We start from the raw sequence: 21,660 nt of genomic DNA, 5'->3' as shown, positions 1-21,660 counted from the left end.
AAGTGCTGGAGGAAAAGGGGTCAGGCAGCATCTACAGAGGGAAATGCCATACCACGCTTTGATGGGACGCTTGTTGAGAATGAACATGCAGGCAACATTAAGATAAACTATGTTTAAAGTGGCAAAGCTTAGCATGACGAACATCAGCACAAAACCACAATTGTAAGGAGAGGACTCAGGGTAAATGGCATCATTCGGTGAGGATTGAGTGGGCTGTCGGGCCTGCTTCCGCACCGGAACTCCAAACTAAACTAAGCTCCACCTTAAGAAGTGAAAAGAAGATATAAGCGTGTCAGATAAGGAGCGGAGATGAGGAGTGAAATGTGAAACCTGGGAGAAGGTGTCTGCATATCCTTCCTTAAACAAGGAGATTAAAATAACACACACAGTACTGGCGGCACATTCTCAACTAAGCCGCTAACAGTTGCTGCAGCACTTGCACCCTCTGGCCAACTTGGATTGCTTGCCTTTCTAATTGTTTGCGGTGTCTGCTGCGCTTTGGTTAGTTGCCTGAAGCTCGGATTACTCAGCAGGAGTTGAAATTGCTTTGGATTTTTACCCTATGGCACAGTCAACAGAAGCCAAAAGATGCAAGAACAGTGAGGTAGCAATTAGATGTAGTTTACACACCAGATGGCTGGAGCCAGTCTCACTCGAATGCAGTGACCATCAACATGTGAATTCATGAAGGCACTCAGAAATCTCAATGCTTCAATTCAGGAACTGGTCTGAGAACATTGAATTCTCCAATTTTAGGTAACGGACCCATCGCCTCCCTGTCCCCTGGACTCATATCCATTTCCTCTCCTCCCCTTCCCTCTACATTCCGACCTCTGGCTTCACAGTTCACAACTCTTCAATACAATTGTCTGTAGTGGCCTGGATTAGTGGATTTGAGATATGCCCAGTCAGCTATGGAAGTTAATAGTCATAGAGTGTTGCAGTGTAGAAACAGGCCCTTCGTCCCAACTTTCCCACACCGGCCAACATGTCCCAGCCACATTACTCCCACCTGCCCGCGTTTGGTCCATATCCCTCCAAACCTGCCCTATCCATGTACCTGTCTAACTGTTTCTTAAATGTTGGTATAGTCCCTGCCTCAACTACCTCCTCTGGCAGCTTGTTCCATACACCCACCAACCTTTGTGTGAAAAAGTTACCCCTCAGATTCCTATTAAATCTTTCCCCCTTCATCTTAAACCTATGATACACGTACTCTGGACAAGAAACACTGTGTGTCTATCCAATCTATTCCTCTCATGATTTTATACACCTCTATAAGATCACCCCTCATCCTCCTGCGCTCCAATGAATAGAGACCCAGCCTACTCAACATATCCCTATAGCTCAGACCCTTTGGTCCTGGCAACACCCTCGTAAATCTTCTCTGAACACCTTCCAGCTTGACAACATCTCTCCTATAACATGATGCCCAGAGGTGAACACAATACTGTAAATGCGGTCTCACCAACGTCTTGTACAACTGCAACATGACCTTCCAACTTCTATACTCAATACTATGACTGATGAAGGCCAATGTACCAAAAACCTTATCTACCCGCGACTCAACCTTCATGGAGGTATTGACTAATATCTGTTACAGTGATATTGAAGCCTTCAAGTTCCTATGAAAACCCACATAGTTCACTACTGGCGGTGCAAGTACAGACATGAACCGCTGTAATTGGTTTTCACTATGAATTGGCCAAGCAATCCCACACTGCACTCAAACCAAGATAAGAGTCAAGAGAGTTTAATTGACATTTGTACCGACAAGGGAACAATGGAATTCTTACTTGCAGCAGCATAACAAGCTCTTAAACTTAGTAACACACAGATAATATATTATAAACAAAAAAAAACAATCAACTAATCACCACCAGACCACCGTCCTTCATGGAGCAGTTCAGAGTTGAGGTTAGTGTTGTCAAATGTCCAAGAGCCAAGTGGTTGCTGGGAAGAAGTTTCAACTTTCATCATTGTTCAACTTCTGTCAAGGAGAAGCTATACTTCACCCTCGTTAGACCTCATTTGGACTACGCAGTTGCAGCATGGGACCCATACACAAATAAAAACATTTCTTCCATCCAACGTGTCCAAAGACAGGCAGCTCGATTTGTTCCTAACACCTATGAGAGAGAAGCGAGTGTCACCAAACTTCTGAATTCTCTGGGGTGGAACCCTCTCCAAGACAGACGTGAAGCTCACCGTTTGACCTGTTTTTACAAAATGTTAAATGGTCAGCTCGACATAGATTACAAGACCTACACCAAACCCAAACCAATTAGGAGCAGACGAGGGCATTCGATCCAATTTGTGATCCCAGCTACAAAGACAGATGTGTACAGCAATTCGTTCTTCCCCCGCACAATTAAAACATGGAATAATCTCCACCCTACTATAGTTACCCAACCAGATGCAACTAAATTTAAAGTAGCTCTTCCTTCACAATAAACCTTTCTGGCTTAAGTCCTCCCTTCACCACCTCCAGTTTAAATTCCATTTGGAATATTTTGGAGGACTAAGAAACCAAGAACCAAGGTTGGCATGGTGACCCAATGGTAGAGTTGCTGCCTTACAGTGCTTGCAGCGTCAGAGACCCGGGTTCAATCCCGACTACGGGTGCTGTCTGTGCGGAGTTTGTACGTTCTCCCCGTGACCGCGTGGGTTTTCTCCGAGATCTTCGGTACCCCCCCACACTCCAAAGACGTACAAGTTTGTTGGTAAATTGGCCTGGTATAGTGTAAATTGTCCCTAGTGTGTGTAGTAGGGTGGTGTTAATGTGTGGGGATCGCTGGTCGGTGCGGACTCGGCGGGCCAAAGGGCCTGTTTCCGCGCTGCATCTCGAACAACAAAACTAAAAAACTATATCACTCTTCCTTCATTGTCTCTGGCCCAAAGACATGCAGGTTTGCAGGTTAATTAGCTTCTGTATATATGTACGTAGACAGTGGATGGGAAAGTGGGATAATGTGGGATAACATAGAAGTAATGTGAACTGGTAGACACAAAGTGCTGGAGTAATTCAGCCGGTCAGCCAGCATCTCTGAAGAAAAGGAACAGGTCACGTTTCGGGTCAAGAGGTTTCTTCTGACTGTGCAAAGCGACCAGACTTGAATGGATGAGAATGTGGGATAATCTCGCACCAGCGTGAATGAGTGATTGATGGTCAGCGTGAACTCGGTGGGCCGAAGGGTCTGTTTCCATGCTGTACCTTTCATCAGTGAAAGGAATAATGAGTGTTTAGATTCCATTTCATCTTGAGTTGAGTTCCCACTGCCTCATTACTGATACCCAGAAACGATCCACTTACACTAATGCCATAACCAGCCTGTGTGAGTCTCTGGTCATCTTTGTAAGCTAGATGCAGGAAAAATGTTCCCCATGTGGGGCGAGTCCAGAACCAGGGGCCACAGTCTTAGAATAAAGGGGAGGCCATTTAAGACTGAGGTGAGAAAAAACTTTTTCACCCAGAGAGTTGTGAATTTATGGAATTCCCTGCCACAGAGGGCAGTGGAGGCCAAGTCACTGGATGGATTTAAGAGAGAGTTAGATAGAGCTCTAGGGGCTAGTGGAGTCAAGGGATATGGGGAGAAGGCAGGCACGGGTTATTGATAGGGGACGATCAGCCATGATCATAATGAATGGCGGTGCTGGCTCAAAGGGCCGAATGGCCTCCTCCTGCACCTATTTTCCATGTTGCTATGATTCTATGTAACCAAAACCCTGGTTGTTGTTCTAATGTAATGGACATTCAATCTCATCGCCTCAAACGTGAAACTACACATTGTTTTTTTGACCCCACACCCTCTCTCGTATACATGGAGATAAATGTTTTGTGCCATTTTATGTGTGTGTTTTGTGTCTTCCCCTGGATCGTTCTCCATGACGCTGTCCATGTCTGGCAGTGCCGCCCCTTGATGCTGGCATCGACTGTGTGGCACAGGGTCAGGCAGCTTCTGCGGACCTGTCAGACCCAGCTGATGTTGACCACAGCCCCGCGGTGACACCCTGTAAGTCAGCGGTGACCACTGATGGCTGCCGTCCTGTGTGTTGTGTGACCACTGTGTGCAGTATCTGTCCGTGCATGGAAGGGCCAACCACACTCAGTTGATGCCTTGCGTTCAGAACTTTGTAAGCGTGCAAGGTTTAGCCGCAAACTTACAAAGGTGTGCAAACTGATGTGGGGAAAGTGGACGACACAACTGCTTTCCATCGGTGAACATGGACGGGCTTTCTCATGCCGCAGGGCCGTTGTGTGTCTGACACCAGCATTGCTGTGCAGGAGGTTTGTGTGTGCGTTCACTCTCAGCTGGCACGATGGAACGATATATTTGATCCTTAATTTCCTCACCAGCAAACCACAATCAGAACAAATTGGCAACACCACTTCCTCCCTGGTCTAGGACCAGAGGTCACAGCCTCAGAATTAAAGGGCGCTCTTTTAGAAAGGAGGTGAGGAGGAACTTCTTTAGTCAGAGGGTGGTGAATCTGTGGAGCTCATTGCCACAGAGGGCTGTGGAGGCTGCTGGTGGATATTTTTAAGGCAGAGATAGACAAATTCTTGATTAGAACGGGTGTCAAGGGTTATGGGGGGAAGGCAGGAAAATGGGATTAGGAGGCAGAGATCAGCCATGATGAATGGCAGAGTAGACTCAATGGGCTGAATGGCCTAATTCTGCTGCTATAACTTGTGAACACCTCGTTGACCAACAACATAGTGTCACAAGGCTGTGTACTCTGTCCCCTGCTCCACTCACTCTATACATGACTGTATATTCTGGTGGCCTTTCAATAGAGAAGCACTGATTGGGTCCTCTGTGTGTGGGCTAAGGCATCACCGTCCCTACGGCAATGATAGAGTGACTGGGAGGAACACATTACACTCTAGTTCCATTTAACGTATGCGTTTCCTTATAGTCCCACGCTTTGATCGGACTTTACTGGCTTTACCTTGCATCGAACGTTATTCCCCTATCATGTATCTGTACACTGTAAACAGCTGGAATGTAACCATGGATTGTCTTTACGCTGGCTGGTTAGCACACAACAAAAGCTTTTCATTCTACATTGGTACACGTGACAATAAACTAAACTAAATCTCCGGTAAATATTTCACACACACAACTGACAGCTCAGAAGACTTACCTCCTGTTTGACCCCCGTGGTAATGCTCTTTGTGACCTATTTTGATATCATCTACACCTTGCAGATTCTACTGATATCATTGTGCAACCTCTACCTTGATTAGTAGCCGTCACTGAGACTCAACATGCTTGGCCCCCTTCCAATCCAAATAGTTGCTTCTGATCCACCCAGTTGACCTGACATTATTGTCACCTCTACTGAGGTACAGTGAAAAGCTTTTATAACCCGCTATCCAGTCAGTGGAAAGGCAATCCATGATTACAATCGAGCCATTTACAGTGTATAGATACATGATAAATGGGGCAATGTAAATAATACTTAGTGCAAGATAAAGTCCAGTAAAGTCTGATCAAAGATAGTCCAAGAGTTCAAACCTGATCATTTACCTTGCATATTATTGTTGGTTCTATGCTTCAACTGGTTAGGAACAAACTTAAAGTTGAGTCGAGGGCCCTGGCTGAAGTCCTGAACCAGGGATGACAGCCTCAGAACAAGGGGACAGGGCTCCGGGTGCTCTGGTTTCCACAGGTTAATTGACTCTGTAAATTGTCCCCAGTATGTAGGAGAGAACTAGTGTACGGGGTGATTGTTGGTTGGTGCTGACCCGGTGGGCTGAGTGGCTGTTTCCACACCGTATCACTATACTAAACCATTGAGGGGGCAGGGCTGAGGTGAGGAGAAATGTCGACATTCTTTGGAATTTTCTTAGGAATGCCGCAGCTGGTAGAGCTGCTGCCTCACAGCGCCGGAGACCCAAGTTCGATATTGTCCTTGGGTGCTATCTGGGTGGAGTTTGCATGTGCTCCCTGTGGCCGCACAGATTTCCCCCGGCAGCTCCAGTTTCCTTCTACATCCCAAAGACGTGCGGGTTTTGTAGGATAGTTGGCCTCTGGATAAATTGCCCATTGTGTGTAGGGAGTGGAATAACAAAGAACTAGAGGAAAGGGATGACCAATGGTCAGCATGGATGCAGTGGGCCGAAGGGCCTGTTTCCATGTTGTATCTCTAAACGAAACTAATCCATCTTCCCCCTAGGTCTATGAAGGCTTGGTCATTGAGTTCTTCCAATAGAGTTCTGGATATTGGTAGAATGGGCAGAGACATTGAGCTGAGGAGGAAGATGGCGTGTGAAGGCTTGAAGCTACTAAGCCATCTCCTCCTAATACCATATATTCTTGTTTTAACAATACGGACTGCTTTTACTTGGCCTTCATGTTGGTAATGTTGTCAAAATCCCTTGACATCAGTAATCCACAAATTTCCTTGCCTGTTTTTGTGCCGAATGAATCCAAATATCATTTGGCAGAGAGAACTGGACTCCTCAATGGGCAAAGAACAGGAGAGAGGCCGTGTAGGAAGGAACTGCAGATGCTGGTTTAGACCAAAGATAGACACAAAATGCTGGAGTAACTCAGCGGGACAGGCAGCATCTCTGGAGAGAAGGGATGGAAACATGAGAGAGAACCAACTGGTTTGTTGCAAAGAGCCAACCCAATATTGAAGGGCTGAATAGCCTTCTTTCTAAACTTTAACAACCTATGGATATCTTCTGGACTCTACAGTGAAATCAAGATAATTCCACTGCTTGGAAATAGCAGCTACTGGTTATGAAAATATCTATTCAATTCAGAGAGCAAACTCTAGATTGCGTCCCCTGCTAGTTTATCGTGTTCAGCGATGCATATGCATCATGCTTCTAATCAGGGCATCATAAATATTCAGTTCCAAGAGCAGTTGTAACACTAGGAAACAGTGATTCATACTTTGCATGGAAAGCAATTTAGAAACATACTCATTATTAACGTGCTTACAGCCGAATTTCCGCCCATACAAATAACATGATCCAAAGGCAAGGCTTATGATCATTAATCATCGATTTAAGTATGAAAGCTGTTTTCTTCTCAGCTCTCAGTTGGAATCCTCGAGTTTTCTTGCACAAGTGGAAGATATCCAAAACACTTCATTGTTGCAATGCTGTTTGTGGGAGCTGGCCCTGCTGAAACACACAGTCACACTTTAGGTCAAGTTGCTCCATTTCAAAAGAGGCACTTAATTGTCTGAATGAGAGGGCATTGACTATAAGGAGGGGTTGGACACACTTGGATTGTTTTCTCTGGAACATCAGAGGTTGAGAAGAGACCTGATAGAAGTAAAGGGCCTGTCCCACTTACGTGATTTTTTTGGCGACTTGCCGGCACCCGTCATAGTCGCAGCAGGTGGCCGAACATTTCCAACATGTTGAAAATCCAGCAGCGACCGGAACAAGCTACGACTCTTTGGGCGACTACTCACGACCGTACAGGCGTCATGTGTGAGGTAGCATCTATGGAGGGAAGGAAATAGGCGACGTTTAATAAACTGGAGATTCTTGAACTTGGTATCTAGTCCCGAAGGGTGCAATGTGCTTCTACAGAAGATGATGTGCAGTTCTCAAGTTTACTTTGGACCTCAGTTGAACAGTGCAGGAAGCCACGGACAAGGAGATCTGAGTGGAAGTGAAGTGGAACATAGTCAGGGCAAACATTTCAGTCTATTGATCCCAGCTAATTAGGAATGTGGGAGCAAAATTATTGGTAGGGTGTCTATTGCTGCACTCTCAGCAATATTGCATGGCCTTGCAGTGTTGTGTTGTATTTGCTTAAGGTCCTTGCTTGTTGTGTGTGTGTTGTGTGTGTGTTGTGTGTGTGTAAATATTATATCCATTTTACGTTTGAATGTTTTTCTCCTTTGCCCACTATGTGTGTGCGCTCAGCCCCTGACAGTGTGGAGTTCATATGTACAGTGGATAATACAGATAATTCAGAGCTGCTGCAGGCTTCGTCTCCCCCTATGCAGCGTAAGTCAAGCAGAAGATTCTGCCAAGCAGTAGCTTGAAACCAGAACCTAATTTCACTGGAGATTGGGTGGAGCGAATCATGCTAAATCATTTTGTGCACCTTCATACCGAAAAATATTTACAAACACAGAAAAATTGCATATTAATCTTTATATAGTTTTTTTAATTTTTAGAGATACAGCACGGAAACAGGCCCTTCAGCCCACCGAGTCCACACCGACCAGCGATCCCGACACACGAACATTACCCCACACACATTGTAGATCATTTACACTTATACCAAACCAATTAACCTACAAACCTGCACGTCTTTGGAGTGTAGGAGGAAACCGAAGATCTCAGAGAAACCCCACACAGGTCACGGGGAGAACGTACAAACTCCGTACAGACAGCACCCGTAGTCAGGATCGAACCCGGGTCTCTGGCGCTGTGAGGCAGCAACTCTATCACTGCGTCACCATGCTGACTGGTGTTTGGTTAAATCATTTGTGTTCTAAAGAAAATGCTGATTGTAAACTATTTATGTGAAAATATTCATTATTTCTAATATTTATCTTTCAAAGATAAGAACAGCTACATGAATAAGTAAATTGATTTCCTTCAAGAAACCCTTGATCGTAATAATGACTTTTGCTGTCAACGTGAGCAAAATATAACTGGAAGGTTTTAAAACTATTTGATTGTATTGATAGAGAATTTGAGACCACACAATGTCCCTAGGTAATGAACAGGTTTTACAGATGTCCAGATGTCAATTTTGTCCTTCAATTGGAAAATACGCAAGAATCCCTCAATACAGTAAATGTATCCACAGTATTATCAGGAAGGACATCAAAAACACACAACACTGATAATTACAATAAAACGTGGGAGAGTCAGGCTAGTACTGCCGTTGGAACATATATTAACTTTTGAATTTAATAAGTGTTATCCGTGTAAAGGGCCTGTCCCACTTGCCGATTGTTTTCGGCGACTGCCGGCGTCATTGACCGACGTATCAGGGTCGCCGAAAGCTTTTGAACATTTCAAAATCCAGCGGCGACAAAAAAAATGTTGCGACACTTGAGGAGACGCCGCGCGCCAATACCTCGTCACGCCACGACTTTTATGGTGGTTTGATACGTCGGTCAATGATGTCGGCAGTCACCGAAAAAACTCGCCAAGTGGGACAGGCCCTTTACTACGGGTGTCGGGGTTATGGGGAGAAGACAGGAGAATGGGATTGAGAGGGAAAGAGTGATTGAATGGCGGAGTAGACTTAATGGGCCAAATTACTCAATTCTGCTCCTATAACTTATGAAGATGAATAATATTTTGGGAGCTTAATCATAGATAGAGCTGTCCGTAAATCATGCATTCATGAACCCAAGAATAGCCTGTTCATTCAGTCTAGTTTATTGTCACGTGTACCGAGGTACAGTGAAAAGCTTTTATTGCGTGCTAACCAGTCAGCAGAAAGACAACACGTGATTACAATCGAGCCATTTACAGTGTACAGATACATGATATGGGAATAATGTTTAGTGCAAGGTAAAGCCAGCAAAGTCTGATCAAGGATAGTCCTAGGGTCACCAATGAGGTAGATAGTAGTATTCTAGATGTACTGGATAGCATTCTGTACACTGGATGTTACCGAACTAGGAACTGTAGATGTTAACAGGGTCAATGTGAAGACAGGGCATCTGTCAGGGAACCAGGTGCAATACAGATCTTAAATTCTGCACCCGCCTCTCCCCAATATGCTGTTGAATAATTCCCAAAACATTGAGATTTCTACCGGCTACAACAGGTTAAATGCAAGATGCCTTTTATATTGTAAAGGACACAGAGTGCTGGAGTAACTCAGCACATCAGGCAGCATCTCTAGTGAACATGGACAGGTAATGTGACCCAAAACATCACCTGAGTGTTTTCTCCAGAGGTGCTGAATTACTTCTGCACTTTGTGTGTTTTTTTTTGTAAACCAGCATCTGCAGTTCCTTTTTTTAAATCTTTGATATTACTTGACAGACACCTGAGCACTTAACACATTGGGGCTGAATTGATACCAGAGATTTTCAATGGGTTTGTGGATGAATAATCATGTCAAGGGTCCCTCACTAAAATACTTAAAGGAAAGATTTCTCAACAAACCTTCAAAGTGTTCTGACGTTTGTCATCACAAGGTTAAAATGTTAACAGACTTGTCTAAATAACCATGTCTAAATGATTCATGGAGGGAGATGAGACTTTACATTTTAAAATCGTGTGTTCTTTCCTCTTGAAAAAAATAATTACAGTCGTGGAGCTGTACAGCATTGAAACAGGCCCTTCAGCCCACCTTATCCATGCTGATCAAGCTGGCATACTAGGCTAGTTCCATTTTCCTGCATTCGCCCCATAGCCCTCTACACCCTTCCTATCCATGCATCGGTCCAAATGTCTTTTGAAAGATGCAATTGCATTTCCTTCTACTGCTTCCTCTAGCAGCTCATTTCAGATATGGACCACCGACCTTTTGTTTTTCTGTGTGCAGTTTGTTATTGTAATCATGTGTGTTTGATTTTGTGTGTGTGTGTGATACGTCTATGTTTATCTTTATTCTTGCTCCTCCCACTGCCCCCACGTCATCTCATCGTATCCCTGGTCGAAGTAGATAGACAAAAATGCTGGAGAAACTCAGCGGGTGAGGCAGCATCTATGGAGCGAAGGAATAGGTGACGTTGCGGGTCGAGACACGGAAAGCATCTATGGAGCGAAGGAATAGGTGACGTTGCGGGTCGAGACCCTTCCGGGTCTCGACCCGAAACGTCACCTATTCCTTCGCTCCATAGATGCTGCCTCACCCCCTGAGTTTCTCCGATATTTCGATTTTTCCAGCATCTGCAGTTCTTTGTTAAACACCTGGTTGAAGTAGATTAACTTATCCACTCATGAATGTAAGAATCAATTGCAATGTCCCATCGCTAACTTGTTCGTTCCCTCGTGTGTCAGACGATGTAGCTCGCTGTTGGCTTCTGTCGACGTCCAACATGTTGACAGAATTGTCGCTCGAAGAGTCACAGAGTGCGTTGCGTCGATGCTTCCAGGGATCGACACGAGGAGGCTTTTGTCATGATCCCCTAAACTGTTCCTCAGACATTAATCGGCCTCCTTTGCAGTCGGTAGAGTGAAGTGGAGCCCGGAGAGATATTGGGCTTGTATTTAAGAAGGAACTGCAGATGCTGGAAAATCGTTGCAGCACAGCCAACATAACAAGTTGGGTACAGGGCATAATTTCCAAGTGTTCCAAGTGTCTAAAGAAGATTCCTAAAGAAGGGTTCCGAGCCAAAAACATCACCTGTCCATGTTCTCCAGGGATGCTGCCCAGTAATAATAATAATAATAATGTTTTGTTTATAGGGACAGTGCATATTAATGAACATTTGCATGTAAATATGCGAGATTGTAGCCAATCAGTAGCTAATTTCCGTCTCTAGTCCCAGGCAAAGGTAGGTGAAGTGTCTTGCCCAAGGACACAACGACAGTACACACTCCAAGCAGGATTCAAACCGGCCACCTTCAGGTTGCCAGCCGAACACTTAGCCCATTGTGCCATCTGTCGTCCAGTACGCTTGGTTACTCCAGCATTTAGTATAGTTTAGACATAGTCTACAGCAGGAGTGGCGAACCTGCGGCCTTAAGGCCATATGTGGCCTTCTAGGCCATTAAGTGCGGCCTTTTGAATGAATCCAAATTTTAGAGAACAAATCCATTTATTTTTATCAATATGATTTTGTTCGTCTTTTATTATTTTTATTTTTATCTTAAAATGAACGTATTTAAAATACCAAAGACTAAAAGAAGATTCAACTAAATAATCCTATATCTAATTGGAGTATCTTGGATGCGGCCTTATTAGATTACAGCTAACTTAAAGTGGCATTCCAACATGAAAAGATTCCCCACCCCTGGTCTAAAGATACAGGCCCTTCGGCCCATTGAGTTTGGGCCGACCAGCGATCGCCATACAATAGCACTATCCTACACACACTCGGGACAATCTACACTTATACCAAGCCAAGTAGCTTGACATGTGGGGGAAAACCAGAGGTCAAGAGTGTATAATTGGCATGTGTACTGACAATGGCACAATGACGATCTTACTTGCATAATAAGCCAGCCTCCATGTTGCGTTTGAGGCAGCAGAAGTCCGCAGCAGGGTGATGCCATCCGGTTCGATATCCGTTGGTGCCCGCCCTAGAAAAGGGCGCATGCCGCGGTTTGGCGCCAAGCTGCGGCGTTGCTGCTGCCTCTGTTTGTGGTCATTCACCTGACTGAGGTCAGTTGACAAGGCTGACCACAGGGAGGTGGACAACATGAGCCCCAACAAGCCTGTAAACACAGTACTCATCAATAACACAATAGACAAAAGAGAGTTCAATAAATGTAATAAAAGCCCAAAGTCCCCCGTGCAACCAAGACAGTTATTAGTTCAACGTTTAGTTGGAGTTTGTGGTGTTGAAGTGGCTGATAGTTGTTATTTCACTCATGTACCTGCTTGCCGGCGGCAGGGGTACAGTGAAAGGGTTCTCCTCTTTGACTAATACAGTCCACAGCAGTTTAGACCGTGGCTGTCTTCCACTTTAGAAGAGGCACTTCAGGCTTGTTCCGGGAACGTCGGGCCTGCTGTTGATATGCGCGGATCCCTCTGAGCGAGACATGAAGTCGAGGATTTTCAGAGTTTTCGTGGAAATATCAACAATAAATAATCAGGAACCGCAAGCTATGACATGGAATGAACTAAAACAATGTTAATGTGAAGAGAGTTTTGGCAGGTTAATATTTCATGAATTGAACCTGAAGCTAAATGTTAACCCATCTTTCTTATGTGTGTGTTGCTGCATCTGCTGCCTATCTCCAACACTCTGTGTTTTTACTTCAGGTTTCTGGGACATTTATTATAATAAATACATAAGTATTAAACTTACTGCATCCTGTTAACCAGAGACCTTGCTTATTCTTCCAGGTGGTTGCTTATCTAATTACAAGCTGCCACCGTTGGGAATTTTAATTTCACCAGCAGGGCCCACTGTCATTTAGTTTAGAAAAGCTAAATTTAATTTATTTCAAGAAAACAACACAGCAACAGATGTGGGCAATTTAACCCCTCAAGCATGTTGTGCTGTTGAGAGGCTGATCTACACTGTAACTCCACATGTCTGATTTTCCCCGACATCTCACAAAATACTTAGTTTGGTGAAGGGATACAGCCTGGAAACAGACCCTTCGGCCCTCCTAGTCCATGCCGACCAGCGATCATCCGTTCTATGTTATCCCACTTTCTCATCCACTCCCTGCACATTAGAGGCAATTTTTACAATATAACCCACAAACCCACATGTCTTTGGGATGTGGAGGAAACCGGAGCACCTGGAGGAAACCCACACTTTCACAGGAATAACGTGCAAACTCCCCACAGACAGCACCCAAGGTCAGGATCGAACCGGACTCTCTAGTGCTGTGAGGTAGCAACTCTACCAGCTGACCACTTTGCCACCCTTTCTTAAGTAATCTTAACTAAGATTATCCCTTTGATGTAAATTTTACACTTGGCACTGTTCAGTAACTTGGGAAACTGGCAAGAGGAAAAAAAGCTGTCTTGGGGGAAAAACTGTTTCCCTGTAACCTACCCACAGTAATCAGACACTTTAATCTACTATGAAAACAGTCTGTTAGTTTCACTGTGGGAGGCCATTGAAAATGGCTAGCAATCACTTTGTCACCAGAGTATAGAGGCTACATTTCTGCGTTTCTGAACTTCACGCACAAAAGATATGATGCTAATGGTTATGTCGTCCTAGTCTCCTCAAGGAGGAAAAGTAGTTTCTGTCTATCCAACCTCATCTGCGAACATACAGTTAACCCTGTTACAATATGATGACTTTATTCCTAAAGGGCCTGTCCCACTTTCACAACTTAATTCAAAACCTCTGCCGAGTTTAAAGGACCTAAAAAAAAATCAAGATTGTGGTAATCTACGAACTCCTCCGACCTTCCACGACGATGTTCATGAACTCCTACGAATATGTCTACGAATTCCCACCACTATTTCGTTGCCCTCCTTACGAGTAAAAAGCTGCAATTTATTTCATCCCGATTTTTTTACTCGTGGACATTTTTTTCCGACTTACCTGATGCCACGAGTACCTAAGGCTAGCATAAAGAGCCGATGTGGTCTCCACCCGCCTGCCAGGCACCACCCTCCTCCGCCTGTTCTACCATCCAGGTCTTCTCCTTGGGCCATGTTTTAGTCAGAACCCTCGACCTGCCCACCATGGGTGGCCCTGCCTGGAGCACAGCTCCACACAGTCTAGCCCTCAGAGTCTTTGACACACACAGGCTTCTCCACCAAAAGGTGGGGACCTTGGAGAAAATTCTCTGCAATATCCTATGAACATGTCAAAGCTTTCCAAAAATAATCATACCTTTCTAAATGTTACCCAGATATAACTTTCTAAATGTTAAATCCAGATATAATATACATTGTACTCTCTCAATGGCCAGTACACCCACACAGGGTTGAAACATAGAAACATAGAATATAGGTGCAGGAGTAGGCCATTCGGTCCTTCAAGCCAACACCACCATTCAATATGATCATGGCTGATCAACCAAAATCAGTACCCCATTCCTGCTTTTTCCCCAAATCCCTTGATTCAGTTGATTCCAAGATCTCTCTCTTCAAAACATCCAGTGAATTGGCCTCCACTGTCTTCTGTGGCAGAGAATTCCACAGATTCACAACTCTCTGGGTGAAAAAAAATGTCCTCATCTCAGTCCCAAATGGCCTACCCCTTATTCTTAAACTCTGTGACCCCTGGTTCTGGACTCCCCCAACGTTGGGAACATTTTTCCTGCAGTCGAGGCTGATGGAGCTGAGGTCCACATAAGACCCAGTATCAGGGGAACATTCACCGTTGCTCTCCAGCCCTATTGTCCGTGGCTTGTTCCTGATCCATGTAAAAGAGGTGGTCTGACTGTTTACGATCATAGTTCCAAAAGTTGGATTAATCAATCACTTTAAAATAAAAGCTCAGTCACCATTCTGGCAGAGGGAGTTATAACTGGCTGTTTGCGGGGAGATCTAATCATCAGTTGCATTAAAGGATTGATTGTAATGTCATCTTCGTCCAGTAATTATACGGTGGAACTCGTGCCCTTTATTTAATTTCATGGAATTAAAATTAATCGACTATGGCCCAGGCCAGCGTTGGTCACTCATCCCTAATTGCCCTGGAGATGTGAAACCACGGAGGTTCTTGTGGTCAAGCAGTTCTCTGTCTTCTGTCGGGTCAGCCCTCATGGTGTTTAAGCCCAACACCAGTGAAGGACTTCATAAATTCATGTGTTCATCAGTCGTCGGAGCAGAATTAAGCCATTCGGCCCATCAAGTCTACTCCGCCATTCAATCATGGCTGATCTAACTTTCCCTATCAACCCCATTCTCCTGTCTTCTCCCCGTAACCCTTGACACCCGCACTAATCAAAAATCTTATCAATCTCCACCGTTAAAATATATGATAATAATTGATCATGAACAGATGAGGAAAGACTGGTTATCTGGCTGTTTGAAATCTAAGATCATGAACTATTGTAGTGCGTGGTACAGTGGTAGAGTTGCTGCCTTACAGCGTCCGAGATCCTGGTTCGATCTTGACTACAGGTGCTGTCTGTATGGAGTTTGCACGTTCTCCCCGTGACCGCATGGGTTTCCTCCGGGTGCTCCAGTCTCCTCCCACATCGCAAAGACGTGTAGGTTTGTAGGTTAATTGGCTTCTGAATATTGTAGTGTGCGGGAATTGCTGGTCAGTGCGGACTAGCAGGGCCGAAGGGCCTGTTTCCACGCTGTATCTCTAATCAACTACACTAATCACCCTTTCCCAAAAATGGATGCAATAGGTGTCGGTGCATCAGAATTGTAACAGAGGCCTGTAGACGGGAAAAATTCACGGCAGTCCAGGCTTTCCTTTCAGAATAAACTCTGAAGAAGAGCCCCTGACCCGAAAAGTCACCCATTCCTTCTTCCCAGAAATGCTTCCTGAATTACTCTTGCATTTTGTGTCTATCTTCTCTTTATTACAATTGGGAGACACATGTGCGAAGAATGCTGATTCCTTTACATGCGCTGTTGGTCACAGACAGGGGGCGGAAAACCCGGGGGGGCCAGAGGGGACACGTCCCCCCCCATGTTTAGAGAGGTGGGCGACATCCCTGCCAGGTTAACCTGCCTGGGCTTGCGGGAAATATGGCCAGCGCGGAGAAGCAGCACTGGTATCCCGTCAGTCCAGACAGGGCTGTTAGTTAACCCAGTGAGACAGGTAGTTGAGCTGCATATAGCGCTGGATTGAGCCTCCGAAGCCTCGCGCGCGTGTGTGAGTGTGCGCATGCGCGCGCGGCCGCCAACAAATTGTGTCCCCCGTCCCCTCCATGTTTTGATAGCGAGTTCCGTTCTTGGTCACAGATACAAAGCCTACGTTGCTTTTTGTACCACAATTTATCTACATCTCTGTTCCCCTGTAGTCTGTGGTCTGGTTGTTAGACTGTGTCCAGGCATGGGCTTACTTAAGGTCACTTTCTTTGCCGGTGGTCACTGCGACTGGTATAGTTTAGTTTATAGTCACGTGTACTGAGATACAGTGAAAAGCTCCTTTTGTTGCGTGCTATCCAGTCCATGGAAGACTATACATGATGACAATCATGTCGTATAATGCAGGTACAATGGACTTATCCAGCGTCAGTAACACTCACCCTTCACCCTGACCTGAGGCTGATCTGACATTGCCCACTGGTCACTTTATGCCATTGTCTGTCTTTGTGCATTGTGTCCCTTTACAGACCCAAGTGGTCACTTTTTCATTTGGTCGTGGACAGAATAAATAATCTGACAAAATGCTGGAGTAACTCAGCGGGACAGGCAGCATCACTGGAGAGAAGGAATGGGTGACGTTTAGGGTCGAGACTCTTCTTCAGACCTGAAACGTCACCCATCCCTTCTCTCCAGAGATGCTGCCTGTCCCGTTGAGTTACTCCAGCATTTTGTGTCTACCTTCGATTTAATCCAGCATCTTTCCTACACATTTTGTCCACTCCACTGCGTGTGGACTGGTGCAGATGGTGACCTGGGATGTTGGACGGAGAATCATTGTCTTGGGTGTACAAAGGAACTGCAGGTACTGTTTGACACTGAAGATAGACACAAAATGGTAGATAAGACTCTCTATCTTATCTACAGCATCTTATCTCTGGACTCCCTCTCCCCTGACTCTCAGTCTGAAGAAGGGTCTCGACCCAAAATGTCACCCATTCCTTCTCTCCAGGGATGCTACTTGTCCCACAGAGTTACTCCAGCATTTTGTGTCTATCCTAATTGTCTTGGTGATTGAATACAATGCAGCGATGCAAAGGGCAAACTAGCAGTTTAAAGGGATTAGTGATCGCGTCATTTAATTGCAATTCCATTAACGGAAACTGAGGATTTTAAATGCGGATGACAGAACAAACTGCAGATTAAGAGCCAGGATTGTCGGTGCATTATATGCATTCAAAACAATGCACTCTGCCATGCTCTGCCTGTCTGCTTCATGTATGCCCTCCAACAACCAATAGTTGACTCTCAAGTACATTCCGCACCTGTTTATCAAACCAGCATTCAAAAGCAGACACATAAAGGTGGAGTAACTCAGCGGGACAGGGTTGTAGCTGGACGTAGCTTGTCACGGGTGGATGTAGGTTGACCGGTTGTTGTAGGTTGTCACCTGTGTGGTCGTAGGTTGTCGTAGGTGTGGTTGTAGGGGGTCGCCCTAATGGGTTGCCGGTTGTTGGTAGCTTGATGTCGGTAGGTTGTTGTAGACATTGTCATAGACATTGTTGTAGGGGGGGTCCAGTTTCTGGTTTTTCGGCGACCTGCTACCACCGGCAGTCGCCTAAAAAATTTGCCTAAGTGGGACAGGCCCTTTTTTAGCCCAGCATTTTGTGTCTATCTTGGCATAAACCAGCACCTGCAATTATCACTCTAATAAGTGACATTTTACTAATCTGCATTTTTATTTCTCCTCTTCTAGGACGCAAGCAGGACATCATCAAGATCACAGAGCAGCTTATCGAAGCGATCAATAATGGAGAATTTGAGGCCTACACGTAAGTTCAGGGGTCCTGGGGTGGTGGGATGAACTGTTACATTGGCTCTCTGACATATCTCCAACAGAACGATCCATGAGACTTTGAGTTGTAACGTCCCTGCTGTAGCTTTGTAAGGATGTAAATAAGAGCAAGAAAAGGCCATTCCTCCTTCTTGACCGTCTACTACATGCTGTCCCCCACTCGAACCCCTCACCCTATAATTTCTCTCGAGAACCTTTGGACAACACAGTGGCGCAGGGATAGAGTTGCTGCCTCACAGCGCTAGAGACCCGGGTTCGATCCTGTCTCCGGGCGCTGTCTATATGAAGTTTGTACGTTCTCCCCGTGACCGCGTGGGCTTCCCCTGAGAACTCCAGTTTCCTCCCACACTCCAAAGACGTACAGGTTTGTAGCTTAATTGGCTTCAGTAAAATTGAAAATTGTCCCTAGTGTGTGTAGGATAGTGTTAGTGTGCGGGGATCGCTGGTCGGCGTGGACTCGGTGGGCCAAAGGGCCTGTTTCCGCACTGTATCTCTAAGCTAAACTGAACTGAGTGGCTTTGCAAATCATAAGGTCACATAGCGTGGAAACAGGCCAACTTGCCCACGCCGACCAACATGTCCCATCGACACTACTCCCACCTGCCTGCGTTTGGCCCATATCCCTCTAAACCTGTCCTATCCATGTACCTATCCTAATGTTTCTTAAACGTTGCGATAATGCCTGCCTCAACTACCTCCCCCGGCAGCTCGTTCCATACATTCACCACCCTTTACGTGAAAATGTTGCCCCTCAGATTCCTATTAAATCTTTCCCCCCCTCACCTTAAACCTATGTCCTCTGGTCCTCGATTCCCCTACTCTGGGCAAGAGACTCTGTGCATCTACCCGATCTATTCCTCTGATGATTTTGTACATAAGTCAACAGCAGGACTTGTTCTGCAGCGGTGAATCAGGTTGCTGTGAGTGGGCGTGGAAGGGGCAGATAAGGAACCATTCCTTGTAAATGAAAAGCCCATCAGACACGGAGCGGTGTTCAACTCTGCGCTAGTGAGTAGGACTGGTGGATATTTGTAAGGACTAAATTAGCAATGATGCTAATTAATGTGTGGGAGGATTTGGATGGGGAGAGAAGAAGGCATAGAACGTACTGTGCCAGAGCCTTGCCAATATTCTGAGCCTACACGTGGGCTTGCGTCCAATAATTTAAAGAGAATGATTTTCATTTGAAATCATGTTGCTACAGTAACACAGCCGTGGAGTTGCTGCCTCACAGAGAATGCAGCACCGAGGACCCAGGTTCGATCCCCACTACGGGTGCTGTCTGTACGGAGTTTGCAAGTTCTCCTTGTGACTGCGTAACGATAGATCTGGCATTACAAATATCCTTAATCTGTGCACTGTGGACAGTTTGATTATATTCATGTACATTCCTTTCTATAATGGACATCACACAAACAAAAGCCTTTTTACCTCGATGCACGGAACAATAAGAAACTAAACTAAAACCATTTATTTTGAACGTTTAACTTGCTACCGAGTTCAGGGTCTACTTAACACCTGCCTTCCAAACACTTTTAGTGACAATAGATCTTAAGCCCTTTGCTCCTCCAGGGAGCATGGACCATTGACAAATGTCCTCCACCTCACTCTATTGTTGGATGTTCTTTCGCGATCTCCCCAGTTGAGCCCACTCTCAGACATTTCTGTCCGGACATCTCTTCTCCAGCTGTTCCTGGGGAGATCTCTTTTCCTTTTGCCTTGGGGTTCTATTCCAGGGCTTGCCGGGTGATGTTACTGGCAGGTTTCCTGAGGGTGTGTCCAATCCAACTCCATTTTCTCCTTCAAATTTGTAAGTCAATGAGCTCCTGGCTTGTTCTTGACCACAGGTCCACATTGCTTGCTTTGTCTCTCCCCCAGATGTTAAGTATTCTCCTAAGGCAGGTGTTAGTGAATGTTTGCAGCCTGTTTGTAGTGTGTGTTGTTGTCCATATCTCTGATCCATACAGCATCACCTGTTTCACATTTGAGTGTTTGGTGTTGATTGAGATGTGATTTGAGCTCCACATCTTCCTGAGCATGTTAAACACCACTCTAGCCTTTTTATGTCTTCCTCTGCCCCCTCCGGTGAATGTCCACAACACTGCCTAGGTGTGTGAATGTTTCTACCTCCTCTAGAGCAGTACTGTGTATAAGGATAGGGTTGCTGGTTTTGGAGTGTGGCAATAGATGACTGCGTATAAATAAGTTTAGTAAGTAAGTAAGTTTATTGGCCAAGTATTCACATACAAGGAATTTGCCTTGGTGCTCCACCCACAAGTAACACCATGACATACAGTGACAGTTACGAATGACTCAGAAAACACTAAACATTAATAATAATAAAACATTAATGATAAAACACCATTGATCAAGCATGTGAACCAACAAAATACCAGATCAAAGGGAGGCTACAGATTTTTGGCTTATTGAGTAGAGCAACTACTCGTGGATAAAAACAGTTTTTATGTCTGGCTGTGGCAGCTTTGACAGTCCGGAGTCGCCTTCCAGAGGGAAGTGATTCAAAGAGTTTGTGGCCAGGGTGTGAGGGGTCAGAAATGATCTTGCCCGCTCGCTTCCTGGCCCTTGCAGTGTACAGTTCATCAATGGAGGGAAGGTTGCAGCCAATAACCTTCCCTGCTGATCGGACGATTCGCTGCAGCCTCCAGGTGTGGTGCTTGGTGGCTGAGCCGAACCAGACCATGATGGAGAAGGTGAGGGCAGACTCTACGATGGCCGTGTAGAATTGGAGAATAGTTTAACTTTTTCCAAGTTTTGCATAATTTTAATATCAATGCAAAGTTATTTATGAGAGGAGAAATGACTTGAAGGCAATAGTTACAGTAATTACAGTTCCAGCATTCTGAAGTGGCCGTCTGGGACAGACGCATGAATTTCACAGAGCACGATGATAGCATAGGGTTGAAGTGCAATATTAATATTTATATTCTCAGTGAAATAAACATTGAGTAAACTGTCGGCTGAGGAAGGGGAGGTTGGATTATATTTTAATTAATATAAAGTATTTGAAAAGAGTGTTGGCAATGTTTGTTTAAAATTAGTTTGGGGGGGGTTAATAATGCAAATATAGGCTTGGAAAACAAATGCTTACTATCTGTATGTAATGAAGTGTCAGAGACTTTACACATAGCTGGGAGACACTTGTCATAGTCAAAGATTCAGCAACATTGTCACTGCAAAGGGGAAACTTGCCCAGGAGTCGCAGGAGGAGTTTTCATGCATCATTAAAAATGGATTGCAAGCCAGTACCACCCTTTATAAAACCTGGGTCGGGCCACATTCGGAACATTGTGTGCAGTTCCCCCCTCCTCTTTACCGGAAGTATCCGCAGGGTTTGGAGAGGGTGCAGAAGAGGTTTTACCAGTTTGGACAAACAAGGAACAAGGATGATGGTTTACCCAAAAAAAGGCACAAAAGGCACTTCAGCACGTGGAAAGAATAACATAATATGTAGGATTCACCCCGGGGATAATCGAT

The 21,660-nt window shown here is 45.1% G+C and overlaps 1 protein-coding gene across 8 annotated transcripts in view; it reads left to right on the top strand.

Annotated features, from left to right (window-relative positions):
• The window catches only part of camk2g (calcium/calmodulin dependent protein kinase II gamma), a 240,638-nt gene that overhangs the window by 208,873 nt on the left and 10,105 nt on the right, over positions 1-21,660 (top strand). For all 8 annotated transcript variants that reach the window (XM_033012695.1, XM_033012694.1, XM_033012702.1 and 5 more), the window contains one exon: positions 18,067-18,142. In XM_033012695.1, the coding sequence (XP_032868586.1) occupies positions 18,067-18,142 (76 nt within the window). The remainder of the gene's footprint in view (positions 1-18,066; positions 18,143-21,660) is intronic.

The sequence above is a fragment of the Amblyraja radiata genome, chromosome 37 (assembly GCF_010909765.2).
Source record: "Amblyraja radiata isolate CabotCenter1 chromosome 37, sAmbRad1.1.pri, whole genome shotgun sequence".
In the NCBI taxonomy this organism is placed as follows: domain Eukaryota; kingdom Metazoa; phylum Chordata; class Chondrichthyes; order Rajiformes; family Rajidae; genus Amblyraja; species Amblyraja radiata.
The sequence above is the reverse complement of the archived record's forward strand: the minus strand, read 5'-3'. Positions and strand labels throughout refer to the sequence as shown.